Source organism: Varanus komodoensis, unplaced genomic scaffold (genome assembly GCF_004798865.1).
Source record: "Varanus komodoensis strain SLA01 unplaced genomic scaffold, ASM479886v1 scaffold14_1, whole genome shotgun sequence".
Lineage (NCBI taxonomy): Eukaryota > Metazoa > Chordata > Lepidosauria > Squamata > Varanidae > Varanus > Varanus komodoensis.
In genome coordinates, this window is record NW_025335438.1 from 14,767,795 (window position 1) to 14,794,461 (window position 26,667).

General features: G+C 43.3%; 1 protein-coding gene across 1 annotated transcript in view; it reads right to left on the bottom strand.

The window, feature by feature from the left end:
• The window catches only part of CLVS1 (clavesin 1), a 63,439-nt gene extending 51,502 nt beyond the window's left edge, over positions 1 to 11,937 (bottom strand). Inside the window, 2 exon segments of the mRNA XM_044423802.1 lie at positions 11,482 to 11,879; positions 11,881 to 11,937. Of these exon segments, the coding sequence (XP_044279737.1) occupies positions 11,482 to 11,879; positions 11,881 to 11,937 (455 nt within the window).
• Between the last annotated feature and the right edge of the window lie 14,730 nt (positions 11,938 to 26,667).

Genomic DNA, 26,667 nt, shown 5'->3' on the forward strand with positions numbered 1-26,667 from the left:
GTATTCCTATGCAAGAAAAACAAGAACCTAAATCCAGTATGAACCTGTGCCACAACAAGAGGAAACTGAAGACCCTGAAGGAAAATTTTGCTAAGCCTGAAGAAGGATCAGTGATATGCTATCATTGTGTTTAAAAAGGCTAATAGAAGCATACTGCATAAGAGAGAGACACATGGCTCTTCTCATTTGACTGAGGTAGGGCTATCTCGCACTGCGACCTATTTTCCTTATGCCATCTTTCCAGCTGTAAGGAATTTGCTATGTTATCAAATTGATTCAAGGGAGCATTTGAAGCAGATAGTTCAAAATGCTCATATCAAAAGAAAGGTTCAAACTCCAGGGGTCTCTTTAGAGCTTTTCTACTCAGTCAGAATTTTCTCCTTCCATTTCATGAGTGAACTCAATTTTATTGACTATTATCTGATTAATTCTCTTTTTTGCTTCTTCTTGTTTTTGTAAATTAAAATGCCTTACTAGTAACAAATAGAAAATGCTAAAATGATGTTGTTAATATCAAATAAAAATATTAATTGTATCAACAAGGCAACAATTGTATCAACTGCAAGCCCTTTTGGCTCTGGCCTCTTGGCTGAGCAGCAGAGCAGCAGAGGCACAGGCTGGGAGAGAGAGCTGAGTGGCCAGGGGATTGGCAAAGGCAAGGTAGGAGCTGGGCAGCGGAGCGGAGGGTCAGAAGCAGCGGAGAGGAAGGGGGGGCCAGAGAGGCTAGAGGGGCCAGGAGGAAGCGGACAGGCGGGGCCACCGGCCTGAGGGACTGATAAGGCTGCACTCAGTCACTGCAAGCCCTTCTGGCTCTGGCCTCTTGGCAGAGCAGCAGAGGCACAGGCTGGGAGTGTGAGTGGCCAGGGGACTGGCGAAGGCAAGGTAGGAGCTGGGCAGGGGAGCAGAGGGCCAGGAGCAGCAGAGAGGAAGGGGGTGGGCCAGAGAGGCTAGAGCAGCCTGGAGGAAGCGTACAGGCGGGGCCACCGGCCTGAGGGACTGATAAGGCCGAGCTCAGCCACTGAAAGCCCTTCTGGCTCTGGCCTCTTGGCATCATCCCTTGTCTGCGTCCCTTAGCTGTGGCCAGGGCTATCTGGGGATTCCCTTCTCTGAGACACAGGTTTGATTATTTGTTTTTGTTTTGTTTTGTTTTGTTTTGTTTTGTGCTGTGCTGTGCTTTGCTTTGTCTTTCTTCCAATTTAAAGTTTATTTTATCCTTGTGTGTGTGTGCAAGTGGGTTTTTGTCTGGGAGAACTGGGTGAGTGAGAGGAACTGCAGGACAAGGCAGGGGACAAAGGTAAGGTCTCGAAAGGGATACCGATGGCAGACCAGGAGATGGCCTTGGTGGGAGTCACAGGTGTTGCTGTCTGCTGCGACAGCTGCGACATGTTCGCCCTTCTCCCCCAGGAGAGGCAGGGATACACTTGCCATTGGTGCAAGATGGTGACCCTGCTAGAAGAGGAGGTGAAGTGTCTGAGGGCCGAGAGAGCTCTCCAGGCCGCCCCGGAGCAGCCTCCCTCTGGACAGAGGGTTGAGGGAGAGACCATGGGAGGAGCACCTGCGGAGACATGGAGGTATGTCACCCACAGGAGAAGGAGGCCAGCACAGCCTCCTCCTTCTCCTGGCACCAATCTGGAGCTGGGAAACAGGTTCTCTCCACTTGGGGAGGCTGGGGCTGATGAGGCCTCAGGGGACCAGCAGGACCCCCAGCCTGGGACGCCAGGCAGCAAGGGGGCCGCTGCAGGAGAGGCGAGGGCCAGGGCACAGCCGCCCACCAGCACTGGAAAGGTACGGCGGTGGGTGATTGTTGTTGGGGACTCCCTGCTGAGGGTCACTGAGGCGGCAGTGTGCCGCCCCAACCTGGAGACAAGGGAGGTTAGCTGCCTGCCGGTCACACGCATCTGGCTGTGAAGGACAGAGTGGAGCGTCTTGTTCGCTCCGGGGGTCACCAGCCACTCCTGGTGATCCATGTGGGCACAAACGATGCGGCCAGGCAGGGTGTGGTTGGGATCACCAGGGACTTTGAGGCCTTGGGAAAGAAACTCAGGGAGCTGAAGGCCCAAGTGGCCTTCTTGTCAATCTTACCTGTCTGGGGATTGGGGCCAGGAAGGGACAGGAGGGCCTCCGAGGTGAACGACTGGCTTAGGGTGTGGTGCCAGAAGGAACGCTTCGGGTTCCTCGACCACGGCACTCGTTTTCTTGCCAATGGACTTCTGGCAAGGGACGGGTTCCACCGCAAGAGGATGGGGAAAAGCTCCTTTGGAGATGTTCTAGCGAGCTTCGTCCGGAAGACTTTGAACTGAGCCGGGGGGGGGGTCAGGTCCCCCAGAAACATGTCTGCACTGGACAAGTGTGGGGGGAGGATCAGGGCTCTGGGAGCAGGGTTTTAGAGGTACTGCAGGGACTGACAGGACTCCTACAGAGAGGGGTCAGGTACCAGGAAGGATGGGAGGAAGGAGGAGGCTGGGAACTCCAAGGAAGGGAAGCGGTGGGAAGGAGTTGAGGTGCATGTACACCAATGCTAGGAGCATGGGTAATAAGCAGGAAGAGCTTGAAGCTCTCCTGGGAATAGGCGGGTATGACCTGGTGAGAATCACAGAAACTTGGTGGGATGAAAGGCAAGTCTGGAAAGTGAACATAGAGGGGTATCACCTTTTTAGAAAGTACAGGAAGGGAAAGAGAGGTGGGGGTGTGGCTTTATACGTCTGGGAAGGGATAGGATGCAGTGAGATAGAATGCAGCACAGATGGGGATTCGGTAGAGGCAGTCTGGGTGAAACTTAAGGGTTTTGACAGGGAAAGAGACCTGACAGTAGAGATATGTTATCACCCTCCAGGTCAACTTGAGACCCTGGATGATGTCCTGACAGGCCAGATTCTAAGGATATCTCAGGGGAGAGACACAGTAATTATGGGAGATTTCAATCTCCCAGATATTACTTGGGAGACTCACTCGGCAGTGACAGCCAGGTCACGTCGTTTCCTAGAAGCTCTAGAGGGAAGGTTTTTCACACAGAGGGTCCGAGAGGCGACGAGGGGGGGAAACATCCTTGACTTGGTCTTGACCAATAGGGAGGAGCTGATAGATGAAGTACAGATTAGGGGAGCTCTGGATGCGAGTGATCACTCCATCCTTTGCTTTGAGATCAGGGGACTGGGGACTTGCAGCAGGTGGAGCACTAGAAGCTGGAACTTCAAGAGGTCCAGCTTTGGCCAGCTGAAGGCCATACTGGGGAAAGTCTTCTGGGATAGGTTACTGGAAGGCAAATGAGTTGAGGAGGGGTGGATAGCACTCAAAAGGGAGGTTTTGGAGGTGCAAGCCTTGACGATACCTCTAGACAGTAAGGTGGGGAGGTGGAGGAGAGTGCCGCCATGGATACGAAAGGAGGTGGTTAGAGGGATTAGATGAAAGACGAACCTCTGTAGGAAATGGGTACTGGGGCAAATAGACAAAAGGGTATACCGGGAGGAGGAGGCCCGTTGCAGAAGGATTCTTCACAAGGCTAAGGCTGATTACAAGCTGAGACTTGCCAAGAATATCAAGAGCAATAAAAAGGGCTTCCTTCAGCATGTAAATAAGAAAAGGAAGGGGAGACAAGTGGTGGGACCACTAAATAAGTTGGAAGGAGATCCAGTGACTGATATGAGGGAACAGACACAGATGCTAAATGACTATTTTGCCTTTGTGTTCTCCCCAGAGCAGGATGGGATATCCGCATAGGAGATTAGATGAGGCCGGGGACTTCGGGGCACAGATTAGAGTCACCCCCCTTGAAGTCGAGGGGCTCCTCAGGGCATTGGGCATTACAAAGTCACCAGGCCCTGACGGGTTACACCCGAGAGTACTTAGAGAGTTGGCAGGGGTTCTCTCACGCCCGCTGGCCTCCATTTTTGAGGCCTCGTGGAGAATGGGTGAAGTTCCAGAAGACTGGAGGGTGGCATCAGTGGTCCCAATTTTCAAAAAGCGTAGTAGAAGGAACATGGGGAACTATTGACCAGTTAGCCTTACATCCATTGTAGGAAAAACAATGGAAAGGCTCATAATAGAGAGAGTTCTAGTGATGCTAGATAGGGAAGGGAGGCTGACAGCCACACAACACGGCTTCCGCAAAAACAGGTCCTGTCAGACAAACCTTGTGGAATTCTATGACAAGGTTTCGAGATGGCTAGATGGAGGGGATGCAGTGGATGTGGTATACCTGGATTTCAGCAAGGCCTTTGACAAAGTGCCCCATGATATCCTGGTGGAGAAACTGAGGAGTTTTGGGATACACCAAAGCACTGTCCGGTGGATTAGGGCATGGTTGACTGACCGAAAGCAGAAGGTAACCATTAGTGGGGAACCATCGGGATGGCGCCCAGTGACAAGCGGGGTCCCCCAGGGCTCTCTCTTGGGGCTGGTCCTGTTTAATCTTTTCATTAATGACATGGAAGAAGGGGGAACAGTCTGCTGATCAAATTCACAGAAGACACTAAAACTGGAGCAGTGGCCACAACTGAGGAGCAGGTACTCCAGATCCAAAAGGATCTGTACAGGCTATGGAAGTGGGCAGGAGACAACAGGATGGCACTCTATGTGGATAAGGGCAAGGTCTTGCACTTGGGGCATAGGAATAGCTGTCATAAGTACAGGTTAGGTGACAAGTGGCTGGAGAGCAGCACTTGTGAAAGGGACCTCGGGGTACTGGTTGACTGCAGGCTAAACATGAGTCAGCAGTGTGATGCGGTGGTCAAGAGGGCAAATTCCACCCTTGGTTGCATAGCCAGAAGTGTGGCTTCTAGATCAAAAGAGGTATTACTACCACTCTACACAACTCTGGTGCGCCTGCAACTGGAGTATTGTGTTCAGTTTTGGGCCCCTCATTACAGAAAGAATATAGCCAGGTTGGAGTCAGTGCAGCGTAGGACCACAAGGTTGGTGACTGGTTTGCAGGGGATGGGGTATGAGGTGAGACTGAGGGAACTGGGTCTCTTCAGCCTGGAGAAGAGGAGACTCAGAGGGGATATGTTGGTGACATACAGGTATGTGAGGGGATGTCACATGGAGATGGGTAGAGACCTGTTCTCCCCTGCAGAGGAAGGTAGGACACGCTCCAGTGGAGCAAAGCTCAGGGAGCCAAGGTTCCATTTGGATGCCAGGAAGCACTTCCTGACAGTCAGGATCCTGAGGGTGTGGAATGGGCTTTCACAGGAAGTCGTTGAGGCCCCATCGGTGTGGGTGTTCAAGGATAGGCTGGATGTTTACATGGTGGGCATGTTGTGAGAGGAGCCGGCTGGTGCCGGAGGTCAGACTGGATGGCCCGGGAGGCCCCTTCTGACTTGCTCTGTTTCTATGTTTCTATGTTTCTAACTTTCACAAAGCCTGAAATAGATGTGTGTTGCAGGGTTTCATTAAAATTACTAAAGATAGGCCAAACCAGATGGATTTGGATGCTGTAATCAGACTGCTAGAAATAATCCCTACTCTGTTCCAATAAGAGCAATAAGCAAAGGAACAGTCAGCTGTTCAGGACTGGAGAAAAGACTCCTTTCAGCCCAACAGCTACTGCCTTGGGAACATTAAATCTACTCTTTTTCTTGGTACAGGAGATATATGGGAGGAATACACATAGCCATAACTTTACCCACAAGGCTAGGAAGAAGTCTGCGATCAGATTGAACTGAATGGTGGCACAATGTGGGCTACAAAGGTTGAATGTGCAGGAAGTATGTACTGGCTGGGTTCTCGCAGGCATTGAGCAATGCATCATAAAAAACTCCCCAGCCAGTACATACTTCATACACATTCAACCTTTGCAGCCATCGTAGCTTACCATGGTTGTCAACCATGGAACTTACACTGTGGTCTGTTCTAGGTTTTTCTTCCTACCTTAACTGCTTATTGTGTTGTCCAGATGCAGACATTGTAACCCATCATGCTAGAAACCCCAGGAGAAGAGAGCTTGTTTCAGCTAGGAACTCAGACCAGATGGCTAGGCAGAGAGGATGGCGGACAGCTTTTGCAGGCACCAGTGTCCTCCTACCTCCTGCCCCACAGACTTTCTTTTGAGCAGGAGCTGGGCCACACCCTTTTCCCACACCTCCCAGTCCCTTGCTCTCCCCCACTCCCCCCAGTTGCATGTGGTGAAAACCTCTCATGTGCAAGTAGGACCAGGGAGAACCACCTGGGATGCACTGCCTTCGGAAGGAGTGGGCAAGCACTGGCTATCCCACTCTTGTTTGCTAGAAGTCATTCTGGTGCATGGTGGATTCCCCAGAAAGGGCCCACCAGGTACCTTCCTCTCAGGCAGAAGTCAGAGGAGGCAAGCTTGCCCATTCCTGAGCAAGAGAAATCCATTCAAGAAAGAGCAGAGAAGGGAGGACCTGGGCTAGGCAGGGATGCCTTGCTCTTGGCTCTGCTCAGCCCAGTCCAAGCTTCTTCTCTCCTGCTTCTGTTTAAGTGGCTTCCTATCCAGCAAAGTAGGAAAGGGAGGGCCTGGTCTACCTGAGGAAACACCCAAAAAGGAGCATCCTCATCAGAACCAGCTCCTCTTGCTTGAGAGAAAGCCACTCAAGCAGCAGTGGGGGAATCAGCTAGCACTGCCCTTTTCTGCAGTGCAGTCCAGCTGATTGCACCCCTCCCCCTACCATGCTTGAGAGTGGATGCAGCACCCTCACCTCCTACTCCAGAGATCTGTTTGACTGCTGCTGCAGCTGATCTCTTCTCCAGAGGCTGCTTGACAGCTGCAATGAGCCAAACTCAGCCCACTCAACTGTCAAAACCTCATTCTTTGTTCCTCCCTGAAATGTCCCTGGGATACCACTTGGAGGAATAAGAGCAAAGATGGTAACAGGGAGGGAGAAAGCAACCACAATGCGCCCTATCGATTGGGCTATCGTGGCTGCTTGGCAATTCACACCAACCCATCATGGTAGATTATCATGATGGGTGATTGTGACATGCAAGCCCACCAATTTAAATGCATACCAGCGTGGCAAATGCAAACATGCCCTTTAGGAGGCCCACTTCATAACTCTGGGAGATTATGCTTCCAGTGGGAAACAGGGTCTGGACACATGCTCTCCTAATCCCAATTGGCCTGCAACAAAACATACAAGAGCAACCAGCAGAGATTTCAGTAGAACATAATACCTTAAGGATGCAACTGTTAATGTCCTACTCACAAGGACAAATGTTAGATTAAGTCCAGCAACTATTAGTTGACTGAGATGTGTAAACAGAGCCCAGCACCACACCTGTCAATTGCCAAGAAGCCTAATTCTACCATTAGCATTCAGTGACCCAATTCTCACAGACAGGACTATTAGCCTGCAATATATTTCTGCTGAAGTCACTGAACTACACTGTCTAATCTAAGAGCTGTAGAACCTTTATGTTCACACACAGCTCATATGCCATTAAATGCCAGTTGCTTGAGAGCAGCAATTGCCTGCCTTGAGGACTTTCAGAAAGCATCGTGTTGACTGCTGTGGCAAAGCTGGTGTGCTAGAATGACCATTGGACAGGGCTCATATGTTGTTCACAATCTCTTGCAATGTCAGATACACTTTGTTGATTGCACATGGTTACATGGACATTTACAAAGTGAATGGTGCTCTCAAAGGCCTGTATGGATTGTTCTTGCAATCATACCATTGCAGTTCTTAATACTATCTTTCCTCCAAAAATGTTCTCATGGATTTCTGTAGATGTGTAGGACTAGGCAGATTGAATTAGACCTTAATATCATAAAAGTTGGGGGGTTTTCAACAACATTCTATTTTCAAACTGTGTTATAGTTATATTACAATAGGTCATTCATATATAGACTTCATTGTGTAAAATCACTTTTTTTTATTCTAAAACATAGAATTTCCAAAATTGTGAAGTTAGTGGAAGTTGTGATCTTGCCATCATAGACTACAATTTTATAGTACTTCTGTTTCTTTAAAACTTGTATTTTAGTCAATAAGAGGTAGGAACAGAGAAATACAGCATTGCAGGGGTGGGTGACATGTAGCCCATGAGTAAGAGAGAATAACTCAGCCATTTTTGAGTCCCCTGCTATGTTCCCTGTCACTAAATTTACTAGTGTGGCAACAAAAGTGATTTCGCAGGGAATCAAGGCATGCAGGCTGCGTACTTGGTTTCCAAGCAGGGCTGTGCTCTCAGAAACCTCCAAAAAGCATAATATTGCTTGAAAACAATGTGGCAGTTTTGGTGGAGGTAATGAAATGCAGCCCCCAGAGGATTCAGGAGTAGTAATGTGCCCTCCTTTGATGCCCAGAAGTTGCTTATTCTTGGTCTGTTAGAACCACTGTTTTTTCTTCATTTTTCCTATGCTGTACTGAAACAACTGCGGGGGGTGCAGTGATTTAAACTGCTGAACTGCTGGGATGGTTGATCGAAAGGTCGACAGTTTGAATCCACCCGACAGGGTAGCTCCCATGCTTTGTCCCAGCTCCTGCCATCCTTGCAGTTTGAAAGCATATAAATGCAAGTAGAGAAGTAGGTACCACTTCAGTGGGAAGGTAACAGTATTCCGTGCACCTCGGTGTTTAGTCATGCTGGCCACATGACCACGGAAACTGCCTGCAGACAAATGCGGGCTCCCTTGGCTAGGAAACGGAGATGAGCACCGCCCCCAAGACTAGACTTTAATGACTGGGGAAACCGTTACCTTTACCTTACTAATGTTTACTCAGCTTTTTTACTCTTTTCCCTGTTGCAAATAGACTGCCCTGTAGGCTAATGGATCCAGGGAGCTCTAGGGAGGGATCTGGCTGATACCGCTGGCATTCCTGTCAAAGTCCTGACTGAACTGTGGAGACCTAGGCAGAGAGATGATCCAGGTAGTTGACACAACTGACCAGGTAGTTGACACACAACTGGTAGTTGACCAGGTAGTTGTGTGGTATTACACAGGTAGTATTCCTGAGCACTCTGTCATTAATGGAGCTCATATGGCTCCATGGTATACCTTGCAGCTGAGAGGAATGGGACAAAACAGGAGAGCCAGCGTGGTGTAGTGGTTAAGAGCATGGGACTGGGACTCAGACGATCTGGGTTCTAGTCCCCGCTCAGCCATGGAGCCAACTGGGTGACTTTGGGCCAGTCACAGACTCTCAGCCCAACCTACCTCACAGGGTTGTTGTTGTGGGGATGAGATGAGAGGAGGAGAGATGATGTAAGCTGCCTTGAGCCCTTTGTAGGAAAAAGACAGGATATAAATTGAAAAATAAATAAAATTTCTTGAGCAGAAATGAGGAAAAATCATTACTGTGTGCAAAACCTCATGTATCTGCTGGGACTTAGACATCAAGGAGTGGTCCCAGACTGGCTAAGAGAAGTAGTGGTAAGAACAATCCTGAATTACCTGAAAGATCTCAATAACATCAGGCTGGTGGCAAATAGACAACCAGCTCCAGACATTTCTAGATGAGACTAATTATTTGAATCTATTTCAGTCTGTGTTCATGTCAGATCTTGGCATGGAAACAGCTTTGGTAAATGTGTACGATGACTTTTGTCGGAAGAGAGTCAATGTGTACGATGACTTTTGTCGGAGTCTGATCCTGTTGATATTCCTGGATTTCTCAGCAGCTTTCATCAACCATGATTTTTTCCTAGGTCAAAAGTTTGACCTGTGTGTATTTGTGGGGTGTGAGGAGAGAACACTAATGCATTGTAAAGGTTCTGATACTGCTTGGCTGCTGACTGGCTCCAGAAAGTGGTGCTTGGGGAATATTGTTCAGTCCTGTGGATTTTCCACACAGAGTTCCTCATGGGTAGGTTTTGTTTCTTATACTATTAAACATGTATGTAAAATGAGCAGGGTCATCTGGAGTTTTTGAGTGTGTTGCCATCAGTATGCTAATGACATGCAGTTCTACTCCTTTTCATCTTCATCAGGTGAGGGGCTGAATGAGGGTTAACAAACTGAAAACTCAGGTGTTACTAGTGAGTAATTTTTCCGACCATATAAAGGGTGTTTGATCTGTCCTGGATGGGGTTGCACTCCCCCTGAAGAAGCAGGATTGTGCTTTGGGAGTTCACTTAGGTCCATCTTTCTCACTAGAGACTTAGGTGCTTTGCTTGGCACAGAACTCCTACCAGCTTCAGCTGATGGCCCACTGCATCCCTATCTGGTGCTCTCTCAGAATACTGCAAATCATTCTATGTGGGACTGCCCTTGAAGACTGTTCAGTTGCTTGAGTGGAGCATTGTCTATATGGAAACAAAGCCCTATGAGAAGTGATTAAAACAACTGGGCATGCTTACCCTCAAGAAGAGAAGACTGAGGGGAGATATGATAGCATTCTTCAAGAACTTGAATGATTGTCACAAAGAAGGACAGGATCTATTCTTGTTATCCCAGAGAGCAGGACATGGAAAAACAGGCTCAAGTTACAGGAAGCCAGGTCCTGGCTCAACAACAAGAAGAACCGCCTGACTGTTAGAGCTGTACAATAGAACCAATGACCGAGGGAGGTTGTGGTCTCTCCCACACTGGAGGCATTCACGATGCAACTGGACAGCCAAGTGAGAAGAATGGTTTAACTAGGAGTCCTGCACTGAGCAGGGGGTTGGATGTGATGGTTCTCTGGCCTCTTCCAATTATACTATTCTATGATTCTATATCTTGTTTTGTATTGAACTTTTTAATTGTAACTGGATGATTGAGACAACAGGATAGGGAGAGTGCTAAACTATATAACATGTTGAATCAAATATATAAGCCCACATTTGCCAAAATATCTACTTGCATCCCTTCTTTCTTTCACATATCATTGCATTAGTGTGTTATTCTGTTAAAAGTTCTCTTTTTTCTCTTACCCAGAAGAATGTTATTAATACCATGGGCTGAAAAATGTAATTGTTCTAAGCAAAGTGTAATTGCTCTGAACTAATGGGCTTAATCTGGCACAAATAACTTCAGTGCTCATACCGCAGACAAGAGGCTTGGCAGTTCTGTGCTTAAAAGTGAAACACAGGGATAAATGCTGGAGCATGGGGCTTTGCAAACTTTTTGTGCCAATAATTGTACCTTGCAATGGCCTCCAGAATAACCATGCAGGAAACTGAAAGATAATGGCCATTACTTATTTGCAAGTCCTGTAAGTCCATTTTACTGGCTATTTTAGAGTTAAATGATAGAGATTATCATTGAAATATATGGGACTAATCAATGTTTTTAAATAGCTACAAATGCACTGATCACATTTCTAAAATTAGAACCCACAGTATTTATATAGGAGAATAAGAACTGCACATTGGAAGCAAGAATGGAATAAAATGTTCATGCACAACCTTGACTATCAGATTAGTTAAATACTTTGCAGAAACAATCTTGTTCTGCAAGATTGAATCTGATTTTTGAATATGATTCAAAATATTTTTGAATCTAATTCAAAATTCAAAATAACTGTATATTTCACAGCATAGCCATTAATGACAAGTTAATGGATTGCGTATAAAAAAGAGTAGTACACTATCTACATTTACCTACTCTGATCCCAGTTGGCTGCAAAGAGCAGAAGTATCTTCCTGCCATAGTGATCACGGTTTTCCAGCACTCCTGGGAAGCCATCAATTAGGGCTCGTTTGATACCTGGATCATCAGCCTTGAAATTTTTGAACATATCCAGGTTCAGTTGACGGTACTGGAAGTACTGAGCCAGTAATCTGAAGGCATCTGTTTGGTGAAACTTTCTGGCTCGGAGAAATCTCAAGATGAAGGCATCATCTGTACGTAAAAATCCAATGTCAGGCCTTGTGATGATCATGTCCCTGACTTGTTGGATATTCTGGTGCAAAACATCTGGATTTTCATTTAGTTCCAGACGAGCTTTCTCTATAGTCTCTGGACTGAGTCCAGCATGTAAATGGGTCATCTTTGCAAAAATTTCTTTTCCAAATCTTTATCTTCAGAGGTTTGATTAGAAGATGCACTGGTCCCATTCAACTAAAAGTCTGTTGCTTGATCCATTCAAATGCATCTAACCCTTGAATTATATTCAAGAATATAATTAGCAGGCATTTTTCATGTCCATGCATTGGGCTCTCACATTCAGTCCATGTCTCTAGATAGCCATCCAAGGAAATAAATCACTTGTATCTTCATTCTCTGGAAAACAAATACATGAAAATGCAGACTATGTGTGTATAAACAAAAATTAATGAGCACATTTCCAAGTATGTGTCTTTCCCTTTTTTATTGTGATTTCACATCTTATTAATTTTTAAGACAAAAATTGCAACAGTTTTAGAATGGGATGCTTAGTACAATCACTACTGTATCTTGCATGCATAATACTGAAGCATTCTGATAAATTTGTACTTGAAGTGAACCTGTGGCAGTGCTGACATTGCACTGATTTAGCATTATGGTATCATTCCTTATTTAATTAGAATGCAAATAGTCATGGAAGACACTGAGAACTCCATCAGTGCATTCCCAGAAAGAGTAAGGACAATTCCTTCTCTGTCAGCCTAAAGAAACAGTGCTAAAAATAGTAGCTTTTCCTTAACTTCTTTTTCTTTGAGACCACAGTTCCTCAGGAGTTATAGTTCTCAGCAGCTTAAGACAGTATGAAGAAACAACCACCAGTTGTTTTTGCCCTCGCTTCCATAATAAACAAATGATTTCTTGCAACTTACCAAGAAGCATTTGTATAAAAGGCAGGTAGAGGCTGCATGTGCATGAATATACAGCTTCCACATATCCTTTATCCAAGTGGCACCAACTGAATGCATGAGCTATTGCACATCTAGCTGGGGGAGCTTCTCTGTCAATAGCCACAATCACAAAAGGAGTCCTGATAGCCAATATAGTGCCTACACTGCTGGACCTGAACGATGGAAACCCAGTTTTCAATTCCTTTTCACACAGGCTCACTGGCTGGCATCAGTCAAGTCACTGCCTTAATCCACAACAGCAACATCCTTGGCACCTCCCCAAATATGCATATTCATACTTTCAATTGGGTTTAATTTTATTGTAAGCAATGACATTGGTTTTCCAAATTGTCATTTTATCTTCGGTAAATGTTTTTTACTGTCCCATGTTTAATGTGAATGTTCCTTTGACACTGGGGGATTTACACTTATGTTTAAAGCTCTATATCTTTTTTTCATTGCTGATATAACTTTCATTTAATGGCTTCATCAGCTTCAAGGTTACACTGTACATGAGTGAACTACAGATTGTATTTCAGTACTTGCATTAGAACATCTCATTCTCCTGTGCATTTCAGGTCTGAGCAGAGAATCCCTCTCCATCAATAAACTTCTGATAATCCTTAGCATTTTTCTTCTTGGTGAACACAGTACATGACCATTGTCAACAATGCTTTTTTTCTCTTTTATCTTGTGAACCATTTAGCTGCAGCACAATACGATATGTGTAGATGGGGACAATTTTCTGGGATCAGTCAATTGCATCATTCATTTATTTTGATTGCCACAAGTGAAAAAGTCAAGTTTCTTTGAGTCCACTTTGAGTCATCACAGCTTAAAAGCTGAACCAGAGATGCACCCATGAAAGTGGATCTTCATGTCATTTCTACATAAAATGCCTCTAAAAGAAGAATGGAAAGGATTTCCATGATCACCTGATCCACCAGTTAGTATGTGCCTTATTGGAGTTCTACCACCAATAAGAACTTTTCCAAACACTGGGCTAGTGTTAAGGAGATCCATATTCCAGTCTCCACTTGATTGTGAAACACATTGGGTAACTTTGGACCAGTTACAGACTCTCAGCCTAACCTACTTCACAGCTCTGGATCATAAATGCAATCTTTGTCTCCTTGGACAAAAGGCAGAATATAAATGTAGCAAATTAATAAGCTGCATGTCATATTGGAGGCCATTTAGAACATGGGTAGGTTGCCTGTGTTGTTCAATTCTACCTATTTAAATCATTTATTCAGAACTTATTTTTAATAAATCTCACTATTACACTGGTTCTTGCTGAAATAAACATATGAAGTACAAAAGGAAGGCCAGCATTCCCAGTCATACAGAGCACATGCATCATAGAACTGTGGACCACCATGGCTTCTGAGTAAATCTGGTGCATGTCTGCTGTCTTCCTGGAGAAGTACATGTATCCTTTATAATTTATGTATGTATGGATGTATGTATTGCAGCAAACAGCAGCAGACTGCTGTCTAACCAACATCACTCCCTTATAGTGTAAAACCTCTCCAATGGGTTATTCTAGTTTGCTGTGCCCATCTGGATACTAAAGTTGATGCAGAATGTTCACTCTGTAGGACAAAGATGTAGCATTATACTACAACCTTTACTAGAAGAGTTCCCCTGAAGCTCCCTTCTTTAATCAATGGTAAGGGCAATAGCCTAGTGGAACATATGTATGTGTGTTCTATAGTTCACAGTTAAAATGATCAGTAGAGATAACCCTTTCGAGAGTTAGTCCAGATTATGACAGCCTTCAGTTATAGCTTTAGTATTGTATTTATGCTAGCCCCAGTGCAGTGAAATCCTGTCCTGTTTTTGTTATTTCAGTTATTGAAATTGTTAATATTTCATTACTTTGATGCAACAACATCTTACTGCGCAGAGAGTATAAAGGAGAGATTTGTGCTCTAGTATTGGAGACATGCAAAAAAAATGCAGTTACTTTCTGCAATGAGTTCTGTGAGGTGAATACTATGCATCTTGGCTTTTGCACACAGTATTAATTCCTGACTGTGCCAACAATATGTGTTCATGTATTCCTGAATGGGGGTCTATATGAGAAAGTAAACATCACTTAAATTTATTTCCAGATCATAGTTGTTCAGGGTTATAATGTCTATGAAATATCCCACAATACTTATACATAATGTAGTAACTAAATTGTAATGTTGGGAGTGGGGAATTACCTCATTCTGTTGCACACAGTGGTGCATCATTCATTTTTACACATTTTCTTTCATACAAACATCTGGTCTAAAAGCAGCATGCAGACTGCCAGAATAATCAATATTGCTTTGAACAGCAGGGCTGTTTCCTAAATGCACAAGTGGGTGTTAATTACTATTGTTCCACTGAGAGATGGTAGTGGCTAAAGATTTGCCTGCCCTGGTGTTTTCATTCATAAAATGCCTCCATGCCCTGCAGAGTGTTTCTTGCAGAATTGTCTCAAATGAATCTTTACTCTTGAACTATATTTTCAAGGCCATCATTTCTGTCCATCAGGGGCACATTGTCCACCCAAAGAAAAATCCCTATAGGATACAACATAGCTATTTTGTTCATGATGCATGCACATATTTGTATTGTTTCTATTGTACTTTATTGTTTTTATAACTTTTGTGAACCACCTAGATTGCTTTGGCTATGGGTGGTGTAGAAATGTTAAAACAACAACATTACCATGGCAAACGAGACACACACCCAAATGTGCCCATTTCCCCAACCCCCACATCCCTATCCAGCTGGCCTCTTGCCTGGTCAAAGAATGGGATTATGTGGCTCATGATGCTTGACTGAGTAGAGAACGGGGTTCTGTATGGAAATACACAGGAAGGTGCCTTATACCAAGTCAAGCCATTAGTTACTCTAGTCTACACTGACTGGCAGCAGCTCTCCAGGTTTTCAGGCAGGATTCTTTCCTTCCTAGTACCTCCTAGAGAGTACAGGGGCTGACCCCAGGACCTTCTGTATGCAGAGCCATTTCATGAGCTTTCCCTATGCACAGATCTCCAATACTTTATAACGACCTGACATTCTGCATGCCCATTCAAACTTGCCACTGAGAAAGGAGTGGGATGAGGATTCCATTCTGTTATGTTGGGATCATTCTGAATATAGATCCTTTGCCCCTGGTATCCCTTTGCATTTTAAAACAGCACTATGTGTCTTCCTAATCCTTGCTTATGGATTGAGCTAATATAGTATGAACAGTAAGATATAGACAGTTTCACTTTGAAAATATGATACATGGTAGCAGTTATACAGGCAGACAGAGAGACAGGTAGATAGATAGTATTGCCTCTAGATAGTATTACTCATCTATGTCGGTGTGTTGGCTCGTACTTTGTCTTAGTGTGGGGTATGCAATAGAGAACCTGCTATGTATTTGTAAACAAGCTTCACCTATTTTGATAATCATTTCAGCAGATTAATCATCTGCCTTTTAAAGGGTGGCTCAATTAACTGATTGAATAAATAAAAATGGGCATTGTACCAAAACCTCAACTTGGGTGCTCTTGAGAGACTGACTTGAAGTATGAGGGAGACTAGACAGCAAGAGCATCAGATCTTAGTCTTTGTCAACTGTATCCTTCTCCACCAATCACCTGTGGGTTCAGGGAGGCCTTGTGCTCACCAGGAAATAGGAGGATGGCATTCTCAGTGTTTTCAAGGAAGTTTCCAGCTCCTACTACATGATAGCACCACATTATCTGAGACCAGATTCACAAGCTACAAAAGAAGCAGTGAGATTTTCTAACCTTTTTTTGTACTCTTGCCTTCTTTCTCATATGTTGACTTAATGTGTCAAGGAGAGAAATCATACCACGCACCATGCTTCTGAACTTCAAATGTACAGTAGAAGGTGACATGTATAAAGATGTGTTCTTGTATGCTCTGTGCAGGTAGGAACCCTTGTGCAATCAAGGAGTCCAGTCACATTCTAGGTTAGATATTCACAACCTTCTAAACAAAGGTGTCGTTGATTTTCTAACCCATCAGTTAAGCTTTACCTGCAACAGTGACAAGCTGCTATTCTTGGTTAATATTATTATTATTAAATGTATTATTCCAATACTTCTAGACACGGAATAAATTTTATCTGTTGAAATATGGACTGCACCAGCTAGGAGGATCCTTCTGGGGAAATCATTATGGGTTTCAGTGAGCATCTCCACCCGTCCCATAAAGTGGTTATACATTCATAGAGCTGGATCCAGATTAGGCATGCAAACAAGGCTAGTGGAAGTGTATTTCTCCTTCTCCCTATGGCAGTCCCTGCAGTGCTCATTAATATGCTAATAGGTAGGGATAGCTTTGAAGTGAAGGGGATCCATCATGGTCAAAGTCCATAAGGTTGAATAGAAGTCATTGAAATCCAGTTTCTCCCTTAGCCTCTCAGACCATCCTATGTGACCCAGACCTCAATGTGTCAGTGCTTCCTAGAAATAGTAGGTTGCATGTAAATATGCCATTCAACTGATGGAAGCAGTTGCAGCCATGGAACTCAGATGTGTAGCATCGTCTCATCAACATCTGCTCCAGATAGCCAAGAAAACCTCTGGAGCATATTTGCTCTAGAAAAGAGGCAGCAGTGGGGAAGGAGAATGGAAGAAAGTTCTATCACACACACATGCTTTCGCTAGCATGCCACTGAATCTAACTCAGTATTCTCAGGGTAAATCATTCTAGAGGGTTCTCTACTCAGTGTGTGTAGTCTACAGTTTGTCCATTCTGGATCATGCTTCTAGTTTCTAGTTGTTCATGAGACTGAATAGTTTTTAAGAAACTTTGACCCCTGAAACTATCCAGGACTCTTCAATCACAGAAAATAAAGATGGACATCCAGTTTTTTTAAAGGTTACTAGGGCCATGAGAATTTCTAAATAAGCTATAATAAAATAAACTTCTGACTAGTTCACTGAAGAAAGCCCTAATTTTGCCAATGCTTAAAAAATGTACATTTACTACTACTTTCCTGTCTTTTATTATGAACCCCCATATGTGACTGGTATTCTGCTAGCCTCCCCTACCTGTGTAATTTTCATTACTTCCTTGGTTTTCATGGCATGACAATTTAAGTTCTAGGTTGGATTGTAATAATTATATCTGATTATGTTTGGTAGTAACTGTGGGTCATATCCAGACTTGGTCATACTTAGAGAAGACCAACTATGACTAAGTCTGGATCCAAACCTGTATATTTTTAAAAGATGATAAAGTTGGATATTTTGAAGAAAGAGCAAAGCCAGTAATGGGAAGAAAATGCACTAAATAGATGTGGTTAAAGAAGGGAGAAGGAAGAGGACATGTTGTTTCATGTCTGACATGAATCTGACATGAAACTACAACATCAACATAAACTATAAGTGCAAGAGAGGCTTTTTTAAATAGAACAATAATATTCCTTTTATATAGAAATGCAGAAACAGAGTGAGTCAGAAGGGGTCTCCTGGGCCATCTAGTCTGACCCCGAGCTCCACTCATGACATGCCTACCATGTGCATGTCCAGCATATACTGCATTACATTATATATTTCATTAAATTTCCATTATTTTTCAGAAAAGGGCAACCTTCAAACATGGAAAAGAACATTCAATAGAGTTGGAAAGTATAATTTTGGTTTAATAAATATAATCCTTTTCATTTTAATTATACTAAAGATTCATGTTGGACATGAAACAGCATTTCCTCTCTAACTGCTTTCCAGGGTAGTAGGAATATGTTCCTTCACATCTGTGTTGCCGCAATGTTCTTCAGAAAAATGGGGTCTCCTCTTGGAAATATTTTTATTGGAAATAAAAAGATCTCAAAAGCAACCTTAATAGACATGAAACTCTGTGCCAGCCTGCCCTGCAAACTTTCTGGTCTTTCTGTTAATTATTTTTTATTTTTGAGTTATATCCTGCCTTTTTCCTACAAAGGGCTCAAGGCAGCTTACATCATTCTCCTCCTCCATCTTGTCCCCACAACAACAACCCTGTGAGGTAGGTTGGGCTGAGAGTCTGTGACTGGCCCAAAGTCACCCACTTGGCTCCATCGCCGAATGGGGACTCGAACCCAGATCTCCTGAGTCCTAGTCCCATGCTCTTAACCACTACACCACTAATTATGGTGGGCCTTGTTTGAATTCCATGCATGGTGGTGCCTGCCTGACATTCAGAGGCAGTGACTTCCACATCGAGGGAGACATCACCCTACTCTAGGTGAATTCCAGCTGGGCTATAGCGCCATGTGGAAGTAATGGAAGGGCTTCCTTCGATGTCATCAGTGACAGGCAGGTTGAAAAAGAAGGCTGTCTCTCAGACATCCTGGTTCCAGAATGCTTAAGCCTGGCCCAGAAGCAAGTAGGCAGCCAGTGCAATTCACTCAGCAGAGGAGATGCACGCTGAACGGGGGCAAATCTAGACAGGGGCTGAGCTGTTGCAGTTTTCAGACCAACCTGAAAGGCACATCCACATACAGCACACTGCAGTAAATCAGTATTAAGGTTACTAATGGCTGAACCACTTTAGTCCCTTTAGTCCTCTCCCTGTCCAGTAGAAGAGGTAGCTGGGGGACCAGTTACAGTGGAAAAGGACATCTGACTTACTGTGGCCACTTGGTCCTCCAGCAACTGTGTTGGTTCTACGCTACAAACCTGACTTTTCAAAAGTAGTGCAACCTTGTTCAGAAGAGGCAATGAGCCTGTCTTCCCAACCTGGGAGCAGCTCATTCAAAGGGTTTCAGTCTTGTAGAATTTAGTTTAATTGTATTGGTTCTTGCCCAACCCCTTACTAAGCCTAGGTGCTGCACAACCATCTGATCCAGATGTCACAGGCAAATAGGCCTGTGTGTCCTCAGCACATTGATGACACTTGGCTCCAAATCACCTAAAGGCTGTCCATGATGACAGCATAATTTACATACTGCCCTCCCAAGGAGATATATACATGTGATTAAATGTATTGTGGAACTTTTTAGAGGTTAAGAAGACCAAAAGAAAATGCCAAGAGATTTGGACACCTGTAAATTGTAAAGCATACAAGTGGCTCATGACCAAATTGACATTTCTGTAATTACCTGGTGAGCAATGGCACTGAAGCCAGTGGCAAATAACTGAAACAAGTTATAATATTCACATGTCTGACATTCATGGATAAATCTTAATGAAACAACTCACAGATGCCCTTGTGTGTATTTTTCCCATATAGGATGGTATTTACTAATGCAAATATCTAAAGTATAGCTTGTGGTAAATCATTTCTAAGATTTACCAGTGATTCTAAAAAAAAAACCAACCAGATGGTTTCAGTAAATGACAAAATTTCACTTGCATTTCATCATCCCTTCTTCTCCGTAGTGTGCATGCATTTTCTGACAGAATACACTTAAGCAGTTGCATATATATGAATGAAGATAGTGTAGCAGCTGAAATGGCAAATATGTAAGTCCTTAATCATTTAGTTTCAAAATAAATTACATCAAGTAAGTGCTTTTAAGAATTTTCAGCCTAGATTTCTTTGATTTGGGAGAAAGTTGTAAGTGGCTTAGCAAGGTAAACAAGTCTTTCTGATTTAGACAGATGGCTGCTTATTACATACAACATCACCCTGTAAATATGTATCGCTCTGTAAACCACTGAACTGCAGGCCCATTTCTTCAATTTCTACTTATGGAACTCATTATTTAATTAGAAGTTATAGATAAACTATTGCTGTTTTAGATGCGTAAAGGTTGCAGAGGAAAGGGTCTGTGAAAAATGAAAACAAACTGTTAGGATCATGCAGCCACCTGCCTATTTAAGATAATCAGGAAGCTTTTTCTTCCTTTTTGAAGTGGTTTCATTCCTATAAATTCTCTGCAATTTTCAGAGCAGGAATGAGTCAACAAAAATGTGAGAATTCTCAACAAAGCTGTCAGCATGAGTTTTCTTTCTGATGACCATAGTAATCTTCAATTTGGATCTTTTCAAACAAATCAGCAAAATATATTTAAAATGACAAACAACCTACTGTCATCTGAATGAAAAAGCTCATACCTTTGCTTTTTGGTGCATGACATCATGTTATATAACGTCATTTTCCTTGTTTGCACCACACTAACTTTTAATGTACCAGGACAATCTTTGTTATCATCTGATTATACCATGAAATCCCAGGAAATCTCTGTGGGATCTGTTCTTTCCATCCAAATATAGACCAATCACTGACTACTTATGAACAAAGACTAGCCATCTGTTCTGTAACTTTAATGTCATGTTCCCTCTTTGCCCCCCCACACACCCGCAGTCAAATACCCAACCACAGGCCACTAGAAGACATTTTCAATACTGAAAATGAAATGTGAAACAATGCCAATAGAATATTTTGGCTGATGTGACTTTTGTTTAAATCACCCTTAACCTTAACACCAACCTTAACACCAACTGGGGAGAAAACAGGAGGACTTTATGCAGTAACAGCTACAGGGAAGAATGGTTGACCCTCCCTCTCTCTTGTCCCATATTAATAGTCTTGATTTCCCATTGAGAAGTAAATTCGACTGACCCTGTTTATTTTCTCCAGTACATCCTCCACCTTCGATTTAATATGCCTCTGGGAGGCAGACTGCAATTTCTTAGGAGCATCAGCTACCTCCTGATCTTTTCAAGAACCCCATTTCTCTGCCCGGGGAGAGACTGCAGTACCCCCCTTCCCACCCACCCACAGCGTATTTCAACTCTCCCAGCCGTCTGTTTTTCCACATTGTAACCTTCACATGAACTTCCTTTTATCAACTTGTGCTTTCTCCACTGGTGTGGGAAGACTTGAACGAGTTTCGGCTTCCCTCCAGCTCCTTTCATTTTTTAGCTGTCCCCTGAGAATTGCAAGAGTCTCAGTGTTAGCAGATACAGATTTTTAAAATTTATGTATTTTAAGAAGCTGCAGAAAAAGACGAAAGACAAGGAATAGGGATGGGACTGCGGGGAGAAGGGCGTTAAGTGCAGACGAATTGCAGACGAGAGCTGTCCATGCTGGATAGTACTGAAACGCCGCAGCCATGGCATTGCAACGAAACAAAACAAACACAATTAAATAAATGTAGAGAAATAGGGGAAAAGAAACTGTGAAAATATAGAAGAGACACATCCCAAATACCTTTAGAACGCCATACAGCCCAGTCTTGGGTCAGGTTCTCTGCAGGGATCCTTGCTGCTGAGATGGTGGGTGGAAAGAAAGATTTCTTTCTGTGAGCTTCAGTCTAACATCTCGCTAAAGAACTGGGATGAGTGAGCTCTAGCTCCACGGGGCGATGCATTTTTGGGTTAGGATGTGCGTGTGCGTCCTCTCCACATACTGGCTGTCATCCCTCTGGGTCCTAAATACCTTCTGTCTTCAAGCCAGTCCTGTAACAGGAGGCACAGTGTGAGAACATACAATGATGAGATCATGCCTGGGTGACAGATGCTTCCACAAATGCCACTTGCAGCACACTGGAAAAGATACAGGCATATGTGTGAAAAAAGAACAGAGCCCTTATGCACAAGAGTCTCCTGCCACTTGCCTTGTGTAGTACTGAGCTCCTGAACATTTGTCATTTGCAGGCATTCATTGCTGAAAATTAGGGCAGTGGGTGATATCGAAAAGGGAAAAGGAAACCCATATTCTGTAGGACTGGACCCTGTCTGAAAAAAGAAAAGAGTATTCACATATATATTATTTTTCATTTGCTGTTGTTGAGCACTATAAATGATGAACACTATACAGATTTTTTTTAATTATTTTATTTTTTTAGGAGGTGTCCTTTTTTCCAGTGATAATTGCCACATACAAATAAACTGGGGAGCTGTGTATACACAGATGAAAAGAAACTGAACTGTGAGTTTTCTATTGTCTATAATTGATCTTGCCGTTGATGTTCTAAGTAACAGGCAGAAGGTAGATCAGGATCTACTTCTAGATAGGTTTATCTCAAGATGATATACAGTAGATGTTTAAGGATCTCTGATTCCTATTTGTTCCCAATAATAGTAAAAATTTGACTCACCCCCAACACAAACTCAAAGCTTGAAGAAGCTTCCAGTATTTTGGCATGGAAGGACTGTGAGCATCACTCAGTTCTGGTACTCAGAACAAACTCCTGGACACAGAATTCCTTAATTATTAGTGCTGGCTTGGCTTGGCTTGGCCTGGCCTGGCCTTGGCCTTGGCCTTGGTTTTTGCACTAGACTCCATTGGGAGGAATTTCAGAGTTCTAGTACAATCCAATCTAGATTTTGCAAGCTGGATGTCTATCTCTGGTCTAAATCAGAACTTCCTTGTAATTCCTTGTAACCCTAACCCTAACCCAGCACCTGTATTCAGCACCAGATCTCAACACTAAAATGTCAGAGTACACAAAATCTTTATCTCAAGCATCACGTGTGATGCTGTTTTGGAGATAAGAGGCTGCACACATGTGCTCACAAATATGGACATACATGGATCCCACCAATCTGTAAGGGCATCCCTGAAGCAGGACATGGAGGTCCTGTTTAACATCCACTCCCCCAGCAAACCAAACACAGATTGCTCTTTCCTCCTGACTTGTGCATTTCTGTTTTAATGTGTGATAATAACTTCACAAAAGTAACACTTTGTCAATGAACAGACTGCATTTCCATTACCATGAACCACAGCGTTCCTAAACTTCTGTAATTAAGAGTTTCTCACAGTACTTGAGGTCTAGCATCTATGCTTTTAAGAACACAGCTGTGTGTGTGTGTGTGTGTGTGTAGGCACAAGTCAAGGTTCACAAAGTTTCTACCACAAATATAGCTCCTGAGCTAGGTAAGCTACTGAGAAACAAGATACGAATAGCTTCAGTCCTGATGATGTACAAAACTGAGTGTGCTTCTATATAACCTCATTCCTGCTCAACATTGCAGGAAGCTGTACAGGTACTGGAAGTTAATATTTGCAAATAATGTTTGTGCTTCTCCCCACCCCACATACATTCATGGTTACTTTCCTGTCACTCTTTGCCAAAATGTCAGGAGAATTACAATGATATCACAATTATGAGTCTCACATAATGCAGCTAGGGTGCTTTCTTCCATCTTTTCCCTGACCTATGTCCTGAGATATCATTAAACCCCCACCAATGTTGTTACACATATGTGATGAAGTGGTTCATCTATGTAAATAAGGAATATTTTCTAAATCCTGCACAATGGCTCCAAATTGCTCCCAGGAGCCCAGGTCTACACAACTGTCTTGAACAGAATTGTCTTTATATGGTGTAAGTTGAATGTTTCATGCATTATTGAAATTGATGTTAATGCATTGCCTATGGCATGTTATATATATGAGTCAGTGGGTGGTTTCAAAGTCATGTGCAAGAAGTACACTTGACTTCAGCTATAATGGTAACAGTATAGTGTTGGTTTTATTGCTGTTTTTAATACTGATATAATGAGCCATTTCACACCTCATGCTACCATAACTGGGTAATGGTGGGTTAGTTGTTCTGAGAATAACTAGTGGATTGTTCTCATGATCCCTCCCCTTCATTCATCCAGCTGGTATCCCAGAAGTCACCATGGCAAGACCAGCTTGTCTCCCATCCTTGCTGCAACTGTGAGACATTTTTCTTTTCTTCCTTTTAAACTGTTATAATTTGACTTGTGCAATTAGAGATGTTCACAGTTACATGGGTGCAAAAGAAGGAAGGCTAAGCTGGTAGAATGTCATAGTAAAGCAGGTACCAACCCCAGACATCTATGCAGACAGGGTCTCAACAGAATTTTATTTTTATTATTTTCATTTTTTATTTTGACTTTTTCTTTCTTCTGAAAGCTGTCAAAAGCTTGCACAAGGGAGATACAAACAGACAATTGGAGAAGCAAGGAATCAGTTTGAGGAGCATATCACTAACAATATCAAAGCCAACAATAAGGAATTCTTTAAAATATATCAAAAGAATGAAAGCAGCTAAAGAAACAGTTGGACCATTGGATGAAGTTGAAATTAAAGGAGCACCAATGGGTGATCAAGAGATTGCAGAGAAGCTGTAAGATTTTTCTTCGTCAGTCTTCACAGCAGAGGATGAGAGCAGACACCTTTCCCTAAGCTTATGTATTCTAGAAAGGAGTCTGAGGAATTAAACAGATATTTGAGACAAAAGATGACATTCTCAACCTTATTAACAAAATGAAAGCCAGCAAATCACCCAGTTCAGTTGGTATTCATCCAAGAGTTCTAAAAGAACTCAAGCATGAAATCACTGACCTTCTTACCGAAACATTTAACCCTTAGATCAGCCCTTGTGCCAAAGGACTGGAGAATGGTAAATGTAACATGGAATTTAAAAAAGAGAACCTGGGTTATCTGTGGAATTGCAGAACAGTTAGCTTAATATCTGTTCTAGGTGAACTGCTTAAATAAAGATAGAATCAGTAAGCACGTAGAGGGACAAGACCTGCTTTAAAAAAATCAGCACGGCTTCCACAAGGGATGTCTTGTCTCACTACCCAATAGGAGTTCTTTGAGAGTGTCAGTAAGCACACAGGCAGGTATGATCGAGGAGACATGATTTACTTGGACTTCCAAGAGGTTTTTGACCTTCTCCAAAGGCTCTTAAGCAAACCAAGCAGTCATGAAATTAAAAAAAAGGGGGGGGCATCTCTCATGTGTCATGGGAGAAGGATAGGAGGAACACATCCTTGTTGGTTCTTCTGGACCTCTCAGCAGCTTTCAATACTATCAATCATGGTATCCTTCTGGATAGGTTGACCGAACTGGGAATTGGAGGCATTGCTTTGCAATGGTTTCACTCCTAAGTGAAAGGTGGTGCTGCAGGATTGTGACTCTGCACCATGGCAGGGTTCCATTTTATCTTCCATGCTATTCAAAATCTACAGGAAACTGCTGGGAGAAGTCATCCAGAGGTTTGAGTTGAGGGGTCACCAGTACACTGATGACTCCCAGCTATACCTCTTTTTGACATCTATTCCAGGTGAGGTAGTGACTGTTCTGAATCAGTGTCTGGTCAGTGTGATGGTTTGGATGAGGGCCAATAAATTGAGACTTAATCCAGATAAGACAGAAGTTCTGTTGGTAGGTGGCTTGGCTATCCTAGTAAGTGACATCTGCCCTGTTCTGGATGGATTACACTTCCACTAAGGGACAGGATACTTAGTTGGGGAGTGCTCCTCAAGTCAGAGTTATCTTTGGAGTTCCAAATGACTACTGTGATGAGGAATGCTTTCCACCAGTTTTGGATGGTCCACAACCTGGATGGTCATCCTTACCTGGATGCGTGGAGCCTAGCAACAGTGAACCATGCTATGGTAACCTACTGGTTGGATGTGCTCTATATAAGTCTACCATTGATGATGGTCCGAATACCACAGTTGGTACAGAATAGAGCAGCCAGGCTATTGAAAAGGACTGGCAGATATGACCAGATAATACTGGTCCTGTGCACTGGCTACAATTTGAAGTTTGAGACCTATTTAAGGTGTTAAATTTGACATACAAAACCCTAAATGGTTTAGGGACTGGATCTCTGAAGGAGTGTCTGCTTCCATACATACCTGCTGGATCCTTAAGATCCTCCCCTGAGGTCCTTCTTCAGAAGTCCTTGTTGAAGGAGGTTAGAAGAGTGGCTACCCAGGGAAGGGTCTTTTCTGTGGTAGTTCCCCATTTTTGGAACCTTTTTCTCAGATAGGTGCACCTGGCACTGATGTTCTATTCATTTCAGCACCAGGCCAAAACTTTTTTATTTACCTGGTATTTTTCAGTTTGATGGAATTTTAAGATAGTAATTTAAATGTTTCGTATTTATTTCAATTGAACTGCTTTTGTTGTAAGCTGTCCTGAGACCTATGTGGTATAGATGAGATACAAGTATTTTAAATAAATAAAGAACTCCTTAAAGAACAAAAGACAGAGAGTGGGAATAAATGGCAACTTTTCCCAATGGAAAGATGTAACCAGTGATATTAGGATCAATATTTTTCAGCCAATTCATAAATGACCTGGAAT